The sequence below is a fragment of the Sphaerodactylus townsendi genome, linkage group LG03, assembly GCF_021028975.2.
Source record: "Sphaerodactylus townsendi isolate TG3544 linkage group LG03, MPM_Stown_v2.3, whole genome shotgun sequence".
In the NCBI taxonomy this organism is placed as follows: domain Eukaryota; kingdom Metazoa; phylum Chordata; class Lepidosauria; order Squamata; family Sphaerodactylidae; genus Sphaerodactylus; species Sphaerodactylus townsendi.
The window spans coordinates 116,368,238-116,392,448 of NC_059427.1; the positions used below are offsets into that span (position 1 = coordinate 116,368,238).

At 39.9% G+C, this 24,211-nt stretch overlaps 1 protein-coding gene across 2 annotated transcripts in view; it reads right to left on the bottom strand.

The window, feature by feature from the left end:
• Positions 1-23,019, bottom strand: part of GLP2R (glucagon like peptide 2 receptor) — a 47,262-nt gene extending 24,243 nt beyond the window's left edge. The window contains exons 1-5 of one of the 2 annotated variants that reach the window (XM_048490535.1): positions 22,718-23,019; positions 12,212-12,302; positions 5,763-5,867; positions 2,280-2,401; positions 41-147 (exon numbers count right to left, since the gene is read on the bottom strand). In XM_048490535.1, coding sequence (XP_048346492.1) covers positions 41-147; positions 2,280-2,401; positions 5,763-5,867; positions 12,212-12,302; positions 22,718-22,786 — 494 coding nt within the window. In that variant the 5' untranslated portion in view covers positions 22,787-23,019. Of the gene's footprint in view, positions 1-40; positions 148-2,279; positions 2,402-5,762; positions 5,868-7,983; positions 8,045-12,211; positions 12,303-22,717 lie in introns of those variants that run through there. The other variant, XM_048490536.1, reaches the window with a different exon arrangement.
• Between the last annotated feature and the right edge of the window lie 1,192 nt (positions 23,020-24,211).

The following is a 24,211-nucleotide window of genomic DNA, read 5'->3' on the forward strand; positions in this document are numbered from 1 at the left end:
TAATTCAAAATTCTCCCCTTATAGACAGGTCCATACTAACCTCAGCAAGAGCAGTATGAGTAGAGCTAATACAAGAGAAGCAATAGAAAAAGAATATCCAACAGTATAAAGATGCCGCAGAATGATATACAACAGATGCTTGTCTTTCTAGAAATAACAACAAAAAAAGGAGTTAGACTGTGAAGTGTGAGAGCCCAGTCCTAGTAGAGAAGACCCTGTAGCATATCTCTTTAACCATAGGCATCATGAGGAGGTGCTGGGAGCCTCAAGCACCGCTCACGGGGGAGGGGAGGCATTTGGCCACCTATACCCTCCCTCCCCCTGGAGCAAGCCCCTTTTCAAAATGGCTGGTGAGCAAAGGCACAGGGTTCAGTCAGGAGAACGATGTGCAAACAAGTGTGAGGCAGAAAGGTTGGTTCAATTAACCTCCATCGTAATGTTTTTTTTTGGGGGGGGCACAATTTCAGTGCTTGCCCTGGGAGCCATTTTCTTTAGCTATGCTCCTGCCTCTACTTCATATTTATGAGACCATTACTTATTTGAAAACCAGATGCATTTGTTAGATGCTCACATAGAACATCATAACATTATTATTAGCCATGTTGCCTCCATGGAATCACCATGTCCAGAAGGCATGCTGACAGAGACTTCTGATATTGTAGGCAAGAAGCATGAGATGTTTCTCTCTAGCATATGGTCTGTAGGTATAATTAGTAGGAAAGGCTTCTGGTCACTAAGTGTTTGTTTTTATAGATCATGGCCTGCTCCAACGAGGCAGTTCTTATTTTTTTATGTACTGTGTGCAAAATCAACAGCATGCAGCTGCCCAGGAGGTCCTGCCTGTGCTTGGCCCTTGCAACCATATGGCTCATAACAAAGCAGTTGTTGCCTGTGCTATTTTCACAGCATGCTTAATAGAGTTTATTGCGTGATGGACTGTTGAGGGAGGGAAACCTTGGGGAAATATCTGACTTTTCTAAAGACACCTCCAAAGCTATAACCTGGGACTATGGGCACCTGCAATATAGATCTGTAACACATTACAAATTTCCCCTTCCATATCCACCCTTCCCCTTATTACTTTTCTTCCTTTGTCATTCATGTCTTATATAGTACATAACTGAGTGTATAATTATCTCTTCCACTGGCCAGTTCTGTAATTCACATATTCTTGGGACCCTTTCAGCTCCCTTCTCTAGTGCCATCCTCCTGATACCACCCAAAAGCTCCTTAATATCAGAATACCTCTTAGAGCTGGTGCACAATCTGCTTGGAGCACTGAACTGGAGGAAGGCAGCAGTATGGGACTAGGCAACAGGCATGGCTTGTGCCTGTCACTGCCTCTCAAGCTTATGTTTGCCCATGTCTAAGATGGGCTGCAGATGTACTAGCTCTGCACTGTGACTTGGACCCACCTGGGCCAGCACTTGAGAAAATGTACTTTGGGTGACAAAACATTCTGAGCCAGCCTTGTGGCCTCCAGTTGTGCATTTCCAGTAGATCCAGAGGTGACTTTTATGGATCTGAGGACAAAAATCTTTATCTATTCACATAATAATACCTAGTACTTATATAGTGTTTTCAAATATTCCACATATATTACCTTGTTTTAATACTTGAACAATCCTGTACAGTGGGTATGTACTCTAATTCCTGTATTGCAGGTGTAGGAGAGTTCTAGCACATATATGTCCTCCCCATTAGGAAGTCTGTGGCAGAATCAAAATCCACGCAGCTTTAAAAGGCAAGCCAAAAGGCAAAGAACCACCTTTGTCCTTGCGTTTACTGGCAACTGGTTCAAAAGCAATAACAAAACAAAAACTCCCTTAAGGTCATCCAGAAATAGCTTTAAACTAAGCTCCTGTACTACTCTTGCAGAGTTCGTTACATCTCAGAGAGACATTTTGTGTGACACTAATGGTCATATATGGGAATATATGAGGTACCAATGCTAATTAAGAGTATTTCTGGGACATCCATGTTCTATTAGCTTGATCTGAGTTCTATTTTTCCTCATTTATTTTAAAGCAAGTTCAGCAGAGGGGAGAAAGCTCAAACCATATGCAAGAAGAGAATGTTCAAACTAACCACTCCAGGCTGAAACAACCTAATCCTCTTCTAAATAAATACATAAGCTACTGACTTTCTACTGATATAATCATGACTGAATCACTGACAGGTAAAGAGGACTTGGTAGAAACAATCTGATTATGAGAGGATTTAAAGAGAGGATTAAGAAGGTCAATCTATTCCACCATAAAATGGCAACTGCTGCTTACTTTTGACTGCCAATAGTTCTCCTCCACACACTCTGAACGGTTACTCCAAATCTGGCTGGAGTTTTCAAATGTTTTCCAAATCCCTTGCTCCATGCAGACTCTGTATACATTCCCTGCACTTCCTAAAAGTAAACAGAGATTCAGGCCCAAAGGTCAAGCCACAAATTTAATTTTTCAGACATAGTTTAATGCTGTCACGCTTTTACTGCTTGCCTGAAAACCCCACAAAAGGGAGACTTGGCTTGATGTAGGTGGTTTTTTATAATGTCTGTTTAGTTGGGAAGTAACTGTAGAAAACATAATATTTATAAATGACTTAACACTGTCAAATGTTCCTAATTCCCTATTTTTAAAGTTCTTTTCATGCTTAAATCCAAATGATAAGCTTGTCTTTCAATTAATTATTTCCATTATTTTGAAGGACTGGTCTTTGGGTTGGAAAATATTTAGTTGGTATAGCATAATTAACAAATTCATATTAGAATTTTGATTGAATCGATCTCGGTAACTCTATACAGCTTTTGGGACTTCATGCGCTCCTGCCAAGAACAGTGCTGAGCAGCGCCGCCCTGTTACCTCCAGGGGACATTTCAGTGATTTGGATGAAAAGTACACAAAACCCTGCCACCAGAAAGTGCTCCATAGGGCTTAATGGACTTACACCACCCAAAAAGGTGGTGCAAGTTCAGGGGCCCAGGCCACAGTGCAATTGCCACAAATCTAAAGTGGATGTCTCTGTTGCATTGGCAGGGTTGGCAGCAGCATGGAAGCAATGCTGAGTACTGCGTCTGGGCATCTCAAAAGGTCAGAGCAGTCACCTTTCAGCATGACTGCCCCACCTCCAGGGTAAATGCCAAGGGGAGGGCAAATCAGCTGGCATAGGCCCACACCATCTTCCCAAGCCAATGCCCCCCATCTAGATTGGGTCATTGTAGGCACATTTTATATCCTCCCAACCAATGTAGGAGACAACTGGATGTTTTGTGTTCCTAACTTAGCTTCAGGACAAAATAGCAAATTGCAATTTCATGAGAAATCTAATGACTATCAAGAGAAATTCTCTCCTCCGCTAAATTTCTATTGGATGATGCAACATAAAAGAGTACACCTTCAGGGCATAAGGTTAAAGGGAGACGGCTTGTGCTAAGAGATGATGCACTCATCCATGTGCATTGCTTATGTCATCACTCTGTCACGTTCAATGACTTCCAGTTGAATATGTAAAGGGATACCACAGAAAACAATTGCTTGATGGCTGTTTCAGGTCAGCATCCAAGAATACAGTCATCGAGTTATGAGCATGGGTGCATGAATTCCACAAACCAAAGTTTTGTTTAGCCGCACTACTGCCAGTCTTCACTGGCAATAGGGTTCAATGCAGATATCTACCATCTTACCAGTCTCAGTGTGTAAATCGTATACTCTATGACTGGAGGAGGGGGGAGTCCCTTGGTAGAAGACCTGCTGTCCAGAGACAGAACACCAAATGGAGGCCCTCTGAGAAGGAGGTTGGAAATTCCTTGAGATTTTGGTGGGGTATAATGCCATAGAGTCCATTATCTCCAGGGGAACTGATCACTGTTATCTAGAGATCAGTCATAATGCTGAGAAATCTCCAGGACCCAATTGCAGGTTGGTAGCCCTACCTCCAAACACTTCTATGCTAACCAAGTGAGAACATTAGATGGGGTTTACCTCGCAGACATGTGCCAAATTAACCATAGAATCAAAATTCCTAGAGGGTTGTTAGTCTTTGACTTAAAAATGGAGAGAAGACAATAGAGATATATGGTTAGGTAGTAACTGAACCAAACACACCTGAACCAAACCTGAACCAAACACACTCCCGTTCCTTGTATAATTATAATTCTACTGAACTGAAAAACTAATGACATTCCATAACATCTGGAAAACAATTTGATGGCCCCAGCCATTCTGCTTAGAGTTGGAAAAGATCATAGGGGGAGTGAGGAGACAGTGACTGGGCAGATCTGCAAGAGGTAGATTACCAATGAGGAGAGTGACACACACAGACCTTGCTGCCAAAGTGGATAATGCTTATAATCCTGTCTTTTCAAAGGAATGCTTATATCTGTTTATATCAGTTGCTGTTTCGATCTGATTCTATGTGTGTGTAATTGCTCCTGTGTGTCCTCTGTCTCTCTTTCTTTGCTAGCAACATGAAAAAAGTTTGCTTTCACACACTGCCATACACTCAGTGCTGCAGAGTTGGGAGAGATAGTGGCAAATACCAAATGTATTTCCTCCTTCCCCATGGCAGCATGTGCCGTGTATGAATAATCAGGAATACATCTCAGAAAGAGACAGACAGGCCATATCCAAATCAGAGGAAATACAAGATTATCAGTGAAGAGAATGGATCTGAGATCTCTCAACTTCTTCAATTTTATTGAAAAGCAGTCTAACCATTTCTCTGACAACAAATCCTTTCTTTTTGCCAGCTTTTAACCTCAATATAAAACAGAATAGCTATCCCACATTTATGTGTAGAAACTTGGGATGTGTTTGCACGTGTCAATTTTAAAACAAAACTAGCATATGCAGGCATGGGAAGCTGAACACCATCAACATTCACTTCGCTGTATTGGGTTGCTTTTAGTATCTTCTTTCTTGGCTGGCTCATAATTGAAGCTAGGCTGGACAAAGATGCTGAAAGCATTGGGGTGCATTGGAGTGAAGACTGGCAGTAGTGTGGCTAGACCCCATCCTCTGAACTGATGGATTTATTCACATGAACCCTCTGCTATGTGTTATTGTTACATTTTTTTTGTTGAAGAGAAGGTTCTGCTTACTGTGAAAACAAGAATTTTAACTGGTAGGCACAGGGTACAGAATTTCATCCCATTTCTGTAGAAAACAAAAATGTTATAACTGGAAATATATTTGCCATGGAAACTAGTGGAAATGAATCATAACAAAATTAAAATGAAAAGAGGTATAATAAATATAGTAAAGAAAAAGAATAAAAATGTTTAACACAAACCAAAAATATAGGGGGGGGGGATAAAATATCCCCTGCATACAAAACCCCCCAAAAGCTGTGAATTATCTATACTATAGAGGTGGTACAAACTACTATACTATAGACTATCTATACTATAGAGGTGGTACAGACTACTATACTATAGAGGTGGTACAGACAACAGAGGTGGTATACCCTTTACAGACATAGATTTTAATGCACATTTTAAAGACTGTATTATGGTGAGGAAGTCTTGTGGGAAGGTGGCCAGGTTGCAGACTTCCCTATCATGGATTTGTAGACCTTCTTGATAGATATTGCACACCACCATGTATAAAGTATGGAAGGATTAGGAAAGATATTACAACATGTCATCAGCATAAAACAGGCCAGGGAGCAGCAGCTTTGCAGGGCAAGGATACCCAGCTCAGTACTCTGGACAGCAAGAGAAAAATGTTTTCTTACGACAGCCTTGCACAGGTTTCCAAAAACTTGTTTACCATTTTTTAGCCAAGGTAAATAAGACGGGCAAGGAACAGAGACATTTCCTGGAGACGAATAAGGCCAGCAAACAAACTGATCAAATGTCCCTTTGCAGTATACTCCTGCAAGAGAAAGAGAGAGAATATAGAATTTAACTTTAATTAAATATTACATTGCAACTGGTTGTGGTGGATTTTCCGGGCTGTGTGGCCGTGGTCTGGTGGATCTTGCTCCTAACGTTTCGCCTGCATCTGTGGCTGGCATATTCAGAGGTGTATCGCAGAGGGAAGTCTGTTACATTGCAACTGAACACCATGGACTGGCTTAGGTATGACATCATTCACAGTTTTGCCCAGTTCCTTACCACACTCCCCATTCTACATGGCAGGGTTGCCAACTTCCAAGTGGCACCTCGGGTTCTTCCATAATTATGACTGATCTCTAGACCACAGAAATCAATTCCCTGGGGAACATAGCTGTTTTGGAAGGTAGACTCTATGGCGACATATCTCTGCTCAGCTACCTTCTCCCAAACTGCATCCTCTCAAGAATCTGCCCCCAAGTCTCCAGTAATTTCTTCACCCAGGGTAGCAACCCTACTACACTGCTTTTGTCTGACAGTTCTCATTATCTCTAGTATAGCCTCTCCTTTTTTGCAATAATGGGGACTCATTCTTCTTTTTTCACCAGCAGAAATGCTGACTAGATCCAACTCAATATTCTCACAAATACATACCAAACTGAGCAAATTTTGAATTAAACATTTAGACTGACAATTAACTATTGAAACAAGCACAACATACAAGAATACCCCAATTGATTAACATCTTAATCATATCATGTGTTGTCTTGTCACATATCAACAGGAAACAAATGAAGATAAATGAGAGAAACCAAATCAAGATGTTCCCAAGACACCAAAGGGTTAGTTGAATAGTTAAAAAATAAGTAACAATTGTCTGCATTCAATTAACTCTGCAATCATCATCTTGGTCAGGCCATAGACCAACAGGAAATAAACAAAGGCGAGTGAGAAAAGATGAATCAAGAAGTCCCCAGGGAGGCAGCGTGTCAATCAAATGGTTCAGAAACAAATAATAATCAGCATTTATGTAAAGAATAATCTCTATAACAGGCAGAGACTTGTTATTATCACACCATGACATAGATTGGAGGCTAAGATTGATAGAACAACAAGGCCACTGTGTGAACTGCTGTTTGATATTATCCTTGAATCAGAGATTGTATGTAATATCCCATGCCCAGTCATTAGTTGAGCAGCTGCGATGTCACAGAACGTTCAAAAATGTATTCAGTGCCCAGGATAAATATGTGAATAGATATTTCTATGAGAAGAGTGAACAACAAGTTTGTCTGTGGAAACATAAAAATAGCTTTGTAGGCAGGATTTGTCATAGCCATATAGCCTAAGGGGCAACCTAGAAATGATGGAGAATGGGGAATGCAGAACTACATGTATTTATTCATACACAAAGTGAGGATTGGGAGTCTCTCTCTTTCTTAAAGATGTTGAGCACATGGATGATGAGGGGCACTAAACTTTTTCACCTCCCTTTCTCTGTGTTATTCTGATCTATTTTATGTGTTTCCACTTCTGGCATTAGAGTTGGGCTTCCCCTTTCAGCAGTGCCTCGACTTCATACACCCATAAGAACATAAGAACATAAGAACAAGCCAGCTGGATCAGACCAAAGTCCATCTAGTCCAGCTCTCTGCTACTCGCAGTGGCCCACCAGGTGCCTTTGGGAGCTCACATGTAGGATGTGAACGTAATGGCTTTCTGAGGCTGTTGCTCCCGATCACCTGGTCTGTTAAGGCATTTGCAATCTCAGATCAAAGAGGATCAAGATTGGTAGCCATAAATCGACTTCTCCTCCATAAATCTGTCCAAAGCTATCCAGGTTAGTGGCCATCACCACCTCCTGTGGCAGCATATTCCAAACACCAATCACACGTTGCGTGAAGAAGTGTTTCCTTTTATTAGTCCTAATTCTTCCCCCCAGCATTTTCAATGAATGCCCCCTGGTTCTAGTATTGTGAGAAAGAGAGAAAAAATTCTCTCTGTCAACATTTTCTACCCCATGCATAATTTTGTAGACTTCAATCATATCCCCCCTCAGCCGCCTCCTCTCCAAACTAAAGAGTCCCAAACGCTGCAGCCTCTCCTCATAGGGAAGGTGCTTCAGATCGGTCTCCAATTCGTCTCTCATCACCCACTCCACATCGGTCTCCCACTCCACATCGGTCTCCAATTCGTCTCTCATCATTCACATGTAGGAGCCCACCTGCATGAAGAAGTAGGGGAGTTTCTCAGGGTCCCCACTGAAAGTTGCTTCCAGCTCTTTCCTCTTCCATCGTTGCCCCACCTGGCCTGCGAGGCATGGGGAGCTTGCGAGGCCTTGGCTCCAGCCATAGCCAACCTGTGGGGTACCTGCCCCAGCTCCTACCGCCACCGGGGCACCTGCTGGTGCTTGACCAGGGCCTAGGTGTAGATTCATCAAGGTGGCTTACAAGCTCCTTTCCCCTCCTCTCCCCACAACAAAAACCTTGTGAGGTAGGTGGGGTTGAGAGAGTTCTGAAGAACTGTGACTAGTGCAAGGTCATCCAGCAGGAGTGCAGTTATCTGGTTCGCCAGATAAGCCTCTGCCACTCAGGTGGAGGAGTGGGGAATCTGCAAAGGAGCATGAAGTTTGTTTGGGGTTTGACAGACCAAAAGTATGTGTGCTCTAAAAATGTGCTGGAAAAAGCTAGGCTGAAAAACTTCTTGGGTTGGGTTTTTATGTGTGCAGAGGAGTTGAAAGAATATTCAAACGTTACTGAGAGTTGAGAGAATATTCAAACATTATTGAGAGGTAAAATAATGTAAAAGAATAATGTAAACAGTTCATAGAGGTCAACACAATTTATTCTGTCTTTCAAATGAGTTGTTGATTATATACATTGATTATATAAATAATGTGAATATAGTGTATAGGGGGCATCATTTTGTACTGTTGCTCCCCTTAAAAAAAATATGTAGATCTGGCCCTGTAGGCACATAGGCTTATACAGAATTAAGAGTGCTTGCAATTCAAACCACTGGCCATATCAGAAAAGCAACCTTGTGTTTTTAAAAAATTATTACTGAGACTCTGCCTAACCCAACACCTTGTCAGGGTTTGTCACACTCTCACTTTAAATGATTTGGTCAAAGTGAGAATACAGGACAGCCCCACATTGATGCTGCTGGCAAGAATGCCAAAACACCTCATCAATATCAAAGTCACACTCATTGGCAGGGATACTAGGTGGGGGAACATGGCAGAAAGAAGAACCTGCAGATATGCCATTTATTTCAGCTAAGGATCTTCTCTGTGATTAATAAAAGCTGTTAAAATCTCTTAGACTGGGCTAAACATATCCTGAAATACCAGAGAAACAAGAACTTCCCAAATATATATGCTAGCTCCCAAATTAACTTATATTTTAGCTTGGATCCTTAGTTTGATGGTTCAGTCAGCAATTCATTTGCTGAACTGGTATAAGTCCAGTGCCAGGAGATATGGTTTGAACAAAATATAAGTAGAGCTAAAGACATATAATTTCTCAAACATAATGACCAAAGTCTAGAATGTGCATATTTGATTGCTATATCTATTGCGTGAGAGTAGAGCTTATAAATTAAATGTGTAGCCACTGCCAAAAATGGCAGGATCAGATTTAAACGCTCCTCCTTCTCTGTAAGATCTAGGTCAATTTATCCATGTCCTAATGACACAGTATTGTACACTTCCTCCCTCTGCCTTTTAACATTGGCTGCTGGTGTGGAAAAATGTACCACAACCTCATTATTTCTGAACACAGATTAGTTTCTGTAGGCATTATGGAATATGCAGGTGGGAGATTCAGTGTGTTGCAGCTATTTTTGGTGGCAACCACTGTATGTTTAATGTAGTTCTATTCTGAGACCTTTCAAATAAATTTTCATTTCAACAATGTAATTGTTCAAATAATTTGAAATGAAAACTACCAACATTTATATTGATGGATTAAGCCAGTGAATTTTTTTTTAAAAAAATCTTTGTATTTTGGGGGAGAGGGGAAACCTGTGTAGTCTCTTTGGTCAATTTCCCACTGGCACTCTGGAGCACTGTGGGAAAGGAAGTGTGTCGGGGCAAGAAATCTTGTCTCGAAGCACTTCCTGTCTGTGGTGCACCAAGAGAGAAGGCGCATCAGGGCAAGATTTTTTGTCCTGAAGCACTTCCTCTTGCCCTGTGTGTGCGTCTTGCTTTCCCCAGGGATTTTTCATGCCAGCACAAGGTGAGGCTAGGGAACGCCAGCAGTGGGTAATTAGCCTTTGAAAATCAATGTTTGGTCTGATGGAAATCCTGAGTCTATTTAAGAAAATATTAGATTCATGAATGTAATTGCAACTGTTGTTCCATGTATAGATGGAACCTTGAGTCTCTTTAAGTCAGCAGGAGTTTTGCTATCAAGTTAAGTAAACATTCATATATGTATCTAAAATGTGCTACTACTGTATAACTAATGCTAGCATGTATCCAAGCACACAGTTATAAAGACTCAATGCAATATACGTCTAGGAAGACAGGGACATTACCTTCTCCAAGTTCCCCCCCCTGCTACAGAGGGAACCCATACTTTTCTCTTCATGCTCTTCCAGAGTTGGGGAAGATGGACTGCTGACTCCTAAGAACAATGTTTTGAAAGCTCAGTGGTCTATAGACCGGCTGGTCAAAAAAATCCAGCCTATGTTCAAACAGAACGATCAAACTCTGGTTTGTACATGACAAGAATGAGCCTGTTTTATTCTTGGGTGTAAGGGATAAGTTCTGAATGCAATTGCTGCATGAAGACTTTCAGCCTATCCAAGAGTCTGGCGCCTGGCTGCAAAGCCACCGCTGTGCCAAGCCATTGCCCCCTTTTTAGGTGCTGTACAACTAAAGTCCTGGTTGCCAGCAAAAGACAGCGAATGGCCGGGAGGAAGCCAACTAACATCCTCCCCCAGCCATGCCCCTGGCCTGCCCCTGCTACACTGGCAGTGACAGGGGCGCTGGGCTGCTGCTGCTATGTCCCAGTGCTGGGGAGGGCCACAGTGACTGCATACCAGTGAAATTGCCCTCCCGCCAGAGTAAGTGGCCCAGGGAGGGCAAATCCACCAGAACAGCTACACAGCATTCCCACAGGTGGATTTGGTCCCTACTCCACTTGGATGGGGCTCTTTGTTGTTTTGTTTGACATTCTCTCACTAACTCTTATGAGTTCTACTCCCTGTTTTTTTAAATGTATGTATTTCTATGTGTTTATGATTTGTTTTAAATATATTTGTATTTTAAATGCTTTTTAACGTCTGAAATGTTTTTAAACATTTTAATATTTGAAATGTTTTGGGGACCATGAATTGTGTGGAAAGGTGGCATAAAATGTTGAAAGGAAATAAATACATTTTCATTTTGTGATTTTTGGCAGGTTGTTGCACTTTTGTACATAATATTTTGTAATGATAAGCCACCTTGGGGGCCTTAGAGAGGCCGAATGGTGGGGTATAAAGATAGTGGTATACAGCCACTCGTTCTGTATGCAGAATGCAGAGTTTCCCTTCATTTCTTTTTTGACATACTTTTCCCCTTCTGGCTCCCAGAAAGATCATTCCCAGCATTGTGGGAACAGTGTGGAGGACTAGTTGCACAGGTTGGGGGGCTAAAGTGAGGAAGGAATAAGATGAAATTGCATTTTTGCTGAGAAAAGGGCCTAATTTCACCCCCTTGTCCTTTCTCACTACAGCCTACTGAACAGGCTGTTCCTCTGCACAGATCCCACAATTCCATGAATGATCTTTCAAGGGTCAGATGGGACAGCAGGAAATAATAGAAAAGCTGAAAAAAACTTTTTGTACTTTATGTGCACAGATGGTTGGCCACATGCCATAGAAAACATTAAAAAATTGAAAGCTAAAATCATTCAGGTCAATGCATTTTGATACATGGAGAATGACTTGAACTCAGTTTACATACGTGAGTTCATTTTTTTGCTTCAAACTTGATGTGATTATAAAAGGGAAACTATAAAATCAGAAACTTGACTACGTGAGAAAGCACTGTTTAATCTGAAAGGCTTGTCAGCATGTCAGAATATATTTAATGTATAAATTGTATTGTTTTACATATTGGGAGCTGCCTTGAACCTGTGAGGGGAAGGGAGCCATAAAATGAAAAGGAATGAATGAATGAATGAATGAATGAATGAATGAATGAATGAATGAATGAATGAATGAATGAATGAATGAATGAATGTTTTATTGGCCCTGTGATTCAAGGACTGGAGCTAGTACCATTTAAAAACAAGTCATGTTTCTGCCGCTAAGCTGTAGTAACTTCACAGTTAAAAATCTAGACAGCCAGGTGCTAATTAAATCCTTATTTTACTTTGGTTGCTGTTTACTTACCCGTTTTTGTTGTCGATTCCTGCAACTTTTTCAAGCATGATTCTTTATAGGAATGCCAGTTAAGTGTTAATGTATCAAGAGCACCTTTGATCTGCAATAAAGATGAAGAAGAGAGGTTTTTATACCAAATTTTTCTCTACCTTAAGGAGTCACAAAGCAGTTTACAATCATTATTCCTTCCCCTCTCTACAATAGACACCTTGTGAGGTAGGTGGAGCTAAAAAAGTTCTGGAAGAACTCTGATTGGCCCAAGGTCACCCAGCAGGCTACATGTGGAGGAGCGAAGAATCAAACACAATTAATAAAGGCATCTTAATCAAAAGGATTATAAAAATAATACTTGATAATCGAAGAAGTATGAAATGATATGGTTCCTTAAAGTATGTTAAAGGAACAAGACAAACACACCATAGTAGAACCGGGCAATGGTCTATCCATTTCCTTTTAAACAGTGGAAAAACAGTCAATTACAACCCTTAGTTATCCAACCAAGGCAATGGTGTTGTGAAAAGATATATTCCTTTCAAGTTAAATTTCCCTCAAGGAATCAAATAGGAAATAGTAATTGCCAGTTATGGAATTCTTGACTTGTTTCAGCTCTATGCATCCTGCTAGGCATTATGGCAGTTTAGTGAAATGGCTGACTTTTCACTTCAGACATGAGATGAAATGTTCCCATATGACAAGCAGAGACAGTAAAGTGGAGAAGGCCAACTTAAATAAGAGGGTGTCTGCATCTACTCAAATATAACAACACTCTGTCACACCCCTTAACCACTCAAAATGACATGCTGCCAATACTTGATGGCCAGGCAGAGCAAAGGACACAAGCTCTTACTACCCCTCTTTTCCCAACATTTAATTTATTATTATCAATTTTTGCTGCAGTTGACATTTGAATTCCACCTTTCCTTTCAGGGGTTTGGCATGCCTAAAAACTGCTTTTGTGGAGCTTAGCTGCTTTCCGACAGCAGTGGATTATTGGTACTTAAGATATTGCAAAGGTCTCAGTAATTTTTTTTCAATTGTTCAGAATTATAACTAAAGTAAAAATCAATTTTAAACAGGTAATTTTTACCAAAAAGCCTGGTAGAAAACACTACTTTTAGAGGGAAAATAGACCTATTGAACAAAAATAATACCAATCTCATCCAAATGCTCTACTCCTCCCTCCATTTAGAGCATTCTCTTCCATTTATATTTTGTCTACTTGTTCTCTCCACACGTTTGCTCTTATCCATTTCTTTTCTTATTCCCATTTCCTCTTCTCCCATATTCCTCTTGCCCTATTTCTGTCTTTTGTGTCTTGTCATTCTTTTCCACTCAATTTTTCAGCATGAAGCCAAGATAACTTTTGACATATTCTCTGGACAAAATCTTTTCTCTCATATATTTCACATCTTCTGTTTCTGATCAAAGCAATTCTGATGTGCTGACAAGTTTTATCTTCTGGCAGAGGTGTTGCTGTCTAGTGAACTGGCAGACACATTGAAACTCTTCTCCAGTTGCAGCTCTGGTATTTCTGCAAGTTAGTATATTTCAGACTTACTTTAGGCAGAACCCTTCCTCTACTCACATCTGTGTGTGTGTGTGCGCATGTGTGAAAGATACAGATGCCACTTTCTATACCTACCTGCTAAAACTCACAGTAATTCACAGCTGTTTTAAATTCCAGTGGTTCCCCCCCCCACCCCCAAACCTAGGGATTTTTTAAAGGTTTTTGGAAGATCTGTCCTGGCTCTTCATGGGTCCAGCCTCTGGATTTAAGTATCCTCAGATTTAGCTTACTTGGTTATTAGAATATACAAGTAGGGACCTGCAAGAAACTTGCAGGAGCAGCTATCCTATTTCCCCACCACACACACCTTTGCTTCCTCCTCTCTCCCTCTACTTCTCACAAGCTCTCACTCTATACTCCCTTTTACCACTCCTTTTCTTACTTTCCCTTTTTTCTCTGCCCATACTGCCCCCATCCCATCATTCTTTCTCTTTTTTTGTTTCTCCGGTTTTAAATGTTTTATTGATTTCATAACAACTATCACAAAACTAATAGGAACAATTACACAATAGCAATCCAGTCACTCTATACTACGCAAATGACATAGGTGAAAAACTACAAATAACTATTTGGACTCCCTTTGAAAAAAGGCTATGTGATTGTCAATTAAAAGAGTTCGATACTAGAATATATGTTTTTTCAGGTGTCCTTTACTTGAAAAGCCTCGCAAAGACATATTAGGCCTGATATTAAAGAGACTTGCTGGAAATAATAACAAGCATATATTAAGGCGGTTACTGCAGGGAACAGATCCTAATATTACATTGTCAGTTGCAAGATTTTGTGCATACTTGTGTAAATTTAAGAATTTTGAAGAACAATGAAATATAGGGTGAAGTGACATTTTTTAAAAAATAGACCTTGAGAAATACCATTATAAGTTTTTGTTACCTTGGTTGTTGAAATATGGCCTTTTATATTAAGAAGGTTTTAAGATGGTTTATTTTTAAATCATATTTTAAATGTTTTGGTCTAAGACCGTAAGTAATATATATATTATATAACTATTTGGACTTCCCACCCACCACCCATTGTTGAAATTATCCATAACATAATAAACTTTTTCCTTAATATCAAAACCAGAAATCTTGAAGGTCTTAGTAAGTACTTTAAACCAAATTCCATTTCTAAAAATTAGCAAAGTACAAGCAGATATAACTATATTATAACCTTATTTCCCTAACTTAGTTCAAAAATTGAAGACTTCTATATGAAAATCCTCCATTCATCTTTAAATACCTCTCCCACAAATTTATATAAGTAAAACTGGCACCTAACATTTCACTATTAACATTCATCTTTAACATTTGGCAACACTATTTTGGAGGGTGGAGTATTCCCGTTTTATCAGCTTTCTTCAAATATTTCAATAATTCAACAGTCAGACATTTTTAAGTAAAATCCTTATTGTTGCTCTTGAAAAATTATTTTTGGTTCTCTGTTGCTGTCCTTTGTAGATAAAAAGAAGGCCTCCCCCATTTAAGCCAAGTAAATCTTATTTGTTTCTTCCTTAGAACATCAGTTAGAAAAACATAGTCTTTTCTCTTGCGTAAGACTCTCAAAGACATTTCTTTTATCACAATGACATCTTTGTCCTCCATCTTGAGTGGTGATTTCCAATGAGTCACTAAGATTTGATCAACAGGAAAGGTTTTTTTTGCAAAGAAGAAAATGATAGTATCTCTGCAAAATCCTCGTGATGTTGGATTTTTTGAATTAACTGTAGACTTCTTCACTCTTTCTTTGTCTTTCTGCCCCCTCCCCATCACTCTCTCTTGATGCTCCCCTCCCCATCACTCTCTCTTGTTGCTCCCCTCCCCATCAACAAGTTTTTGGTTAATTTTCCATTTAGGATCCTGTTAATCACAATACTATGAAGGAGCAATATGAAGATATTCATTTTCCAGGGAAAGGGAGGAAGAAACTGGAATGGCTAGACTTCCTTTGGAATACAGCCTTGACTGTTAAATCAAGTAAGTTTTCATGATGGGCATATTTTGTTGACTTAAATAAGGATGCAGCATATTAGTTCCACTACTTTGACTTAATGGGATTGTGGATTTGGCAGCTATTTTGATGACAGGAGTCATTTCAATTATTTCACATTTAACGGTTGAATATTAATATAACCACCGGAAATACCTAAAGAACATTTGCTATTACTCTAACCAAAAATGGTTGCTTTTTGACAGTGGTTCAAACGGTCAGTTCCAACTTTTTGACTATATGCCAAAACTTCCTTTTAAACGACAGTCTATACAGAAAAGCTTTCCAGGGAAAATCTATTTTTCATTTAGCAGGGAGTTAATGCCCTTCCCACATCTGTGGTCACTTGAGTTGTTAGCAGCTTGGCAAAGGTCTGTATACTGGCAGGGAAACACAACATACGCCTGTCTTGGCTTCACTGAGCCAGAAACTCTGTTCCTGGACTTGTTACTAAATTTTTCTAGAGAAGTGCTGAATATGAATAGAGCTATCTTTTCCTGTTTTCTATCCAAGTATTCTTCAAGCTTTACATTGTGAACTTCCAACCTATTTGGAGAGCTGGCTGAAAGTTAATATTTCTCTTTCCTTTATTGTTTTGGAAACACATTCTGCTGCCTCTAGGATGGATGGCAGTCACATCACCCACCTAGGTTTATGAGCAATTAAGGGGGAAACAGCTTGCTTGATTTTTAACCTTCAAGCACGTTGCGCCAAAAGTAAAGGAGAAAGCTGGTGCTTCTTTCTGTTATTTTTCTATTTTTACATTTCTCATTGTGTGTGCAGCCAAACTATAGCAAATCCTTCAAGTAAGAAGAGGTGGATCCACTTCATAATCCAAGAAAGACTTCCCCTTAAACTAATGCCATTTCACCAAAAGGTGCTTCTTCTATCATGGAAGCAGTTAGGTATTGGGTATCATTAAGGGTGGAAGGTAGATAGTGGCAAACCACCTCTGAATGTCTCTTACCTGTAAAGCCCTACGGAGACTTGATAGAACTTTCGATCACCACTAAGGTGAAAGATCTGTCCTAGAAGATACAGCCTCTACCAAATAAACTGGAACTGTGCAAGGATTTCTACCTCAGGCACTAAAATACTTTGAACTAACCCTGTTGTATTTCCTACCCATGAGCTCTTTCCAACTACTTTTACTTCTACTTAAACCCCTCCCCCCGCTCACCCAAAGCAGCCTACTTTCTGATATGACCATCTAACTTCTTGCTACTCTTGACTCTCCTGAATCCAATCAAGATCTCTGTACCACTCAATCTACTTTAGAAGAGACAAAAACCACAACATTTCCAAAGCTGAATGAGGTAACTGCTTCCTCTACCCATCTCCTTTGTCACATCAGTTCTGGAAGTTTACATTCTTTCAGAATTGGCCAGAAAAGAACACGAAAAGTTAATTAACGTTTCAAGTGCTGGGAGGGCAAAGAGTCATTTGATGATCTTCAGGCCAAGACTGCTTTCAAGAGCCATGAGAAAGGAATTCTCCTTTAGGAAAAAGATTCAAACCAATGGATATTTTTACTCTTCCCCATCCCCAAATGTAAACGATGAGAGGAGACTTGTTGGTCAATGAACCTTGTCTTAAGAGACTCATTTTTTAAAAAAAAAATCAAAGACATGCTGTCTGAACTAAACTTGACTTTAGAACAAAGAGAAAGCAAACAGCCAGTAGAGAATACCTTTAAAGGAAAAATTAGAACGAACCTGCAGGTGCTGTTAGTGCAATCTGTACATGCTTGGAGCTAAATGACAGATTATGTTAAATTCTGTGCTGTTTCTTGATATTTCCTTATTTTAAATATAAAATACAACCACAGAAGCTGCAACCTGTAGCAAAAGACTTATATAAAGACAGAGATTTTTTTACTGTTATCTTTTTAATGTACTTTCTTCTACATATTCCTCCTGAGCTGCTTTTTGACGTGCCGTTTCGAATACACTCTGAACACACATTCATCAATTTATTTTTAAAATACCAAAATGTTGCAAGGTTGCAACCTATAGAATATATCCCCAATGCCTTAAAATCTGCTACTATATTCCTATCCACTCTTTCCTTGCCCCTTTTATCTACTTTCTCTGCTGTCTATGTGTGCCATATAACATGACAAAGAAAGGAGATGGATGACAGCGCTGGGATAGAAGCTGCAGCTCTCTCATTTCCCAGTTCAGCAGCAGATTAAAAGTGGAGGTCAAGTACAAGGTAAGAGAGTGCACACATTATCAATCATGCTCTGTAAGAATGGGACAGAAATACATCAAGAAAAATCCTTCAACTCTTTTGGTCAGATCTCAGAAGCTAAGGCCCTTTCTGCATGGGCCAATAAATGCTGGTGAAAGGTGGGTTATATGAATCCATCCTTGCTCCGGGCCGTTCGCACGGCAGCACACCTTTCGTTGTGGTTCTTACCTCCCCCCCAATGCGCAGCTTTGCAGGAAGGCACAACTGACCCCCAGGGCCTTGATATGGCCCTTTGTCACTGCGTGGGTCCACAGATGTGAGCCAGGGACTAAGATCCAACTAGAGAATTGAACCCATTTAACATTAAAACAAAATAATCACGAAAATCATGATTTTTGAAAAATCTTCGGGGGGGGGGAGTGTGGAGTGGATCCACGTTAAAAGCGGGATCTGTGCAAAGTTCCCCCAACCCCAGTTTTATCCTGCATTTAACACACATTTATTGGCCCATGCGGAAAGGGCCTAAGTCAGATTGGTCCTGGTTAATACTTAGATGGAAGATCACTAAGGAAGTCCAGGGTTGCTATGCAGAGACAGGAAATGGCAGACCACATTTGAACTTCCCTTGTCTTGAAAACCTATGAGGTCAGTATAAGTCAGCTATGACTTAACAGCACTTTCCACCTCTAAGATAAAAACTGACCACATCCTCCTATTTGTGGGCTGTCTTTGCAGTTTATTCTGTCTAAGAGCCCCCTTCCACACATGCAAAATAATGCGTTTTCAAACCACTTTCACAACTGTTTGCAAGTGGATTTTGCTATTCCGCACAGCTTCAAGGAGCACTGAAAGCAGTTTGAAAGTGCATTATTCTGCATGTGTGGAATGAGCCTAAGTTGCCTGTCACTTTGAGAACTGCTTTGTCCCTATTGGCTCTCAGATTTGTTTAGCAAAAGTGAAGGAAAAGAAATAAAATTAATTTTGGAATTGGAAAGTTAATATTGGAATGCTGGAATCCAGAATTCTAGGTGACAAAATTAATACTATGACTGCTATAATTATAACTGAAGTAGAAAAAGCCCATTCTAGAGTAGTTCATTGTCCTGTTCTCTTGCAAAAGAACATAACTGAGATAATTTTGCTCCTGGGTGGAATAACTGCACTCAAGGAAAAGGTAGATTAGTTCACACTTTCTGAAAAAGACATACACGCACATGCACGCACGCACGCACACACACATACACACACAGGGAATTTAAGTGTGCTCTTGCACAGTAGTGCCAAGCCTATATGTGAATCTTGAGGAGGGAAATGAATGAAGATTAATAAATTGGTATTGCATTACTGCAAGAAAAAGCTATGGACTGGGTGAGCCTTGCTGGAATTTGCCCAATGCTGGGGTTTCCTCAATATTTCAATGATCAAATGAACACTTTTGTAGGAACTGGTCACTCTGTGGTCATTCTGTGTTTGCTGAGATTTCTAAACATTGTCCAACTCAGTCTATGACATGTACTCAAGGTACTCATTTCAGTATTCTTTATTCCGGTTGTTTTTTGGAGTGAAAAAGAGAGTTAATGTTACATGGGCATTGCATTTAATGCAGCCTAGGATTTCTCCTGTGAATATGTAAACACATTTCCAACTCATAAAAAGCTACTACTTCGGAGAAGTGAGACTTACAAAAACTTTCGTTCAGAACTACTGATAATGTCTTTCTGAATCCTCAAATTAATTTAATTTACATTTGTGCCTCCCCACAGCAAATGAAAGAGACAGTTTATCTCTATTAATCACTTTGTGGGTGGGATTGACAATTATATTTGCTGGCAGCTGATGGTGACATCAATAGAGAGCATTCCATTTTTTTAATGCAGTGAAGAAACCAGCCACCTGGTCTACTTAATCCACAGCTGTTATGAACTTTGCTTCTGGATTAACAGCCCAATCCCAAACATATTTACTAGAAATTAAAACTTTTATAGATAGAACAAGATGGTCAGGTGGAAGGCGTTCTGTACTGTGTTCACTGGTTGGGCCCATTGATCACATCCATTTCCCATGAGTTTGAGATAACATTTGCACAGGGGCCTACACATGTACACCCTAACATATCTAGGCTCAAAACAAGCATCAAGGCATAACTCTATGCATCTAAGCACTTTGCAGATGTCATGTCCCCTCAAACATATGGAGGTCAGGCACAACACTAGGCAGGGTCAGCAGGCATGATCACAATCCCCTCACTGTGCATACATCTCCACACAGTTCATTCACCTGCAAGCAACTTTAGTCTCACTGATTCAATTTCATCTGTGTATTCTTCCAAATATATATGTTTAGGATTGGTGCCATCTTTTATGAGGCAATCCTGAGCACACATATATCCCCGACATCAGAAGGATTTACTTCTGAATAAACATCCATAGGACAAGGCTATTGGAGACATTTCTGGCACATTTGCGTTTCTGCTATTAAAAAAAAAAATGACAGCTAACCGTGAGAGGTTGCTGTTCAACAATGTTGTCCCAAGTTCCATATTAGCACATGTTCTGAAATCAGTTCTGAACTATGAAGCTGCTATGTACTATTTTGCATTTCTTGTTTCTCTGAACAATTAGAAGATCCAGAACAACTTCATAGTGTTCATTTCCTTAGGATAATAGAACACTGGAGAAATGTTGGACAGGATGTTTGCGCTTGTTTAGAAATCTAGATGCTAAGTGGTGAAACTCATGAGTCTATCCAACCAACTCTTTGGAGACCCTGATTCAGATGGCCCTGCCTTCTGAGATTACACAAATGGCAATTCAGGAGAGGATCTTTTTGGTCATGGCACCAAAGCTCTGGTACTTCGCCTGTCCCTCCTGTTGCCATTTTCCACCAGATGCTGAAGATTTTTTTTTGGCTTCATTTGGCATTCCCTCAGTGATTCCTTTTTCCTGTCCAAAGTTTTAATTGTTGTTTTATATTTTTGCATTTTTTTGTTCTGGTTTTAAATGTACTAATTATGTGTTGTTTAGATGGTCTTTCTTAGCCCACGCAGAACCAGGCAATGGCATACAACCTGTGAATATCGCTTGCCTTAAAAACATTACAGGAACACCATAAATCAGTAGACTTGACGGCTCACTCCATGCACGCTATGGTTTTAAAAATTCTTTTACTATGTATGTTTTGTTAGCCTCCTCAGTGGCCCTTGTGAGGGTGGAAAGGTGGGATATGAATGTTAAAAACAACAACCCAAATAGGTGGGAAGAAAGCAGGCAATTGTACTCCCAAAGTAGCTGATTCCCCAAAAGCAATAGCAGCTCTTCACGCCCCGAGACTGCCTCTTCAGCCACCTCCAAAAGTTAAGGCTGCTTTTCTCTCTCTCTCTCTTTTGACCAAATCCAAATTATATAAAGTTTTGTAGACAGGTGTCACTTCAGGTGCCTTCCACACTGGATTTTTACAGCAGTGTGATGGATCTTCAAAGAACATCTGGCAATTTGAACGCACTGTCACCTTGCAGACTTGGGAAATGTGATAATCTAAGTCTTTAAAATCCAACTTGTTACATGTCATCTCAGGCTGAGAAATCTTTCAGTGTTACAGGTCCAAGCCTTGTAATAAATTCCCTGCAGCTGTATTGCACTAATCCTTTGTACGCTTTTTGTGTCATCCTGAATGTTACAGAGGACTCTTCACTTGCCACAATGGGATGGTGTCACACGACAATACAGTAGGATTGGTATGTGGTAATACTGCTGAATGAAAACATCTCAGGTCAACTTGTGACACCACGATGATATTGAAGAGACTGACTATATGGTTCACAATGAACTTGCAAAAACACCATTATGCTTTCTAGTAATACTCCTCTTTCAGGACAATTAACCTCATGAGATAAATATGACAGGATCTCACTACACGGGGAGATATATAGTCCACAGGCATTGTCTTGAGCTGAATAACTTTTTCTTAGATGGACTTATCTGAATCAAAAGATTGTGAAGGCTGTTTATCTGTGCTACACGTCTTCTGTTATACACAGGTCTTGTTGAAATCCAACCTTTAAAGTCAGTCTGAGATGAACGAATGCATTAACTTGTTCCTGACATGAAAAACAACTTTGCAAAGTTTGCAACCTAAAGAGTTTTCTGAATGATTCAGGAAGTGTTTTCAGATTTGCAGAAGTATCAGTTTGGCTGTCAACAGTGTGGTGGTTAAGCAGTGAAATAATTTTAGTTGCTCTGCAAGTATTTGATGATGCTTTGTGAACATGCTAGATTTTAATTAAAAGTCTAAAACTCAGAAGAAACTTCCAACAGTGAACAAAACAAACAATATTAATTCATAGTTTTTTTATGTTTCCTCTTTAAAGACTTATGTGAAAAGTAAGATACTTTCAAAATGGAAATTAGGGGTATGCATTTATGTACAGAAGGTGGGAAACAGTGAAGTGCAATTAATAAACAATAGTTTACCTAGCAAAACTACGAACTAGAAGTAAAACAAGTGCTAAAGTTAATTCATCCACATAAAGAAAGTCTAAAGCAAATACATCATATCTACAAATGCAATAATTCTTGACCTGGAAAAGGTCAAGAGACAGAGACTATATACCGCGGAAAGTCTTATAAAATGTTTGTTATGCATTGCATCAACAAGCTGTAAAATAAGCAGTGTTTGTGGAATTGTCATACAGTTTGCACATGCTGAAATATTATCCCAAAGGAATATGCATGTTCTAAAATGGAAACTCTCAAAATGATGTGTTTTCTTACCTGTTTAATTAGGAACAGCGCTGTAATTGTAAGCACCAATCTAGGGCATGTCCCAGAACACAGCTTCATTGCCGAGAAGAGCACTGAGTGTTCAGTATGATCCAGAATGGCAAACTTGCATGTTCAAGCAAATCACTGATACAACCCAGGTCGCTTGTGATCCCCTTCAGCAGTCCTGGCTACCCTCGCTCTTTTCTTCTAAAACATTTCTGCTTTCAAACGCCACCTCTTTAGCAATTAGAGTATTTCCTGGATCTCAGCAAGAACAGCAGATAATAAATCTGCTCCAACCTGCAGAGTTCTTAAAGTCGGGTTTCCTTTTGCGTTGAAAAAAAAAGGCAGACAGAATTAACTGTAAACTTTACAAGCACATCTGCTTTCTGTTGCTGGTCCTTTCAGCCAATAAGGAGTAGGGAAACTATCATGGAATCCTCAGGATTGGAGTCCCATTCTCAAGGCACTTTAAAGTGACTATTGATTTGGTAGGGAGTTGTGTCATTGTGAAACTTATTTATTAAACTTTTTAAGAATTTATTTTTCTATTTCTGCTTCACCCTTTCCCAACTAAGCTGGGCTCAGGGTGGTTGCTAAAAAGGTAAATCCAAAGCAAATATGAGGAAAGACAGACTGAAGCCACAGACTGAATAGTTGCTCATGTGCAGACAGTTGAAAATATTCTCCAGCTCTGCCCCTGGCCTGAGTTGAACGGACAGAGACTGAAATATTCAACGATAGGCACACGATGAAATGGAGCTCTTCCACTTGCTGCATTCCCTTTGGCTTGAATGAGCTTGTAGGTAACTCTCACTGACTTTTTAATGTGTGAGTTGATATGAAATGGGGAGGGTTTTTTTTTCTGTGCCCTGGCAAGATTTGATTATTTACACTTGGCTTGTCCCAACAATTTTGAAGGAGATTAAACATCCTGGTTGAAAGAAGTGAACCCAGCAGCTAGAAGTTTTATCCACAGATGTTTACTAAAGAGAAACAAGGAGTTTTTGATAGTTGTACAAGTATAAACTATATCCTGGAAAGAAAAGGATTTGGGTTCATGATGGACAACCCTGATGAATATAAACTCTGATTGCAGGGCTGCAATTTGGACTGCTTATTGCTAGCCTTGTGTAAACCTCATGAAATAGAAGACATAGGCTGATTCCGCACGGGCTAAAAACAGCGGTGTGAAAACGGTGTGAAAACAGTATAAACTCTTTTACAGCGTTTTAAACCCTTTTACACCATTTTCACACCGTTTTCACACTGCTGTTTTTGGCCCATGCAGAATCAGCCTTAGATCCAGATCATAATAGAGTTCCATGACTAGATCTAAGCAGACAGGGTAGATATGGATTGAGGTCGTGGAACAGACGTTAACACCCCCTCCCCACATGCTGCTTCCCTTTTCAAAACTGCCCTCATGACCGTTTTTTGCCTCCGTAGGGGGAACAAGACAGATACGGTATGGGTATCCATTTTTCTTTCTCTACAAGAATT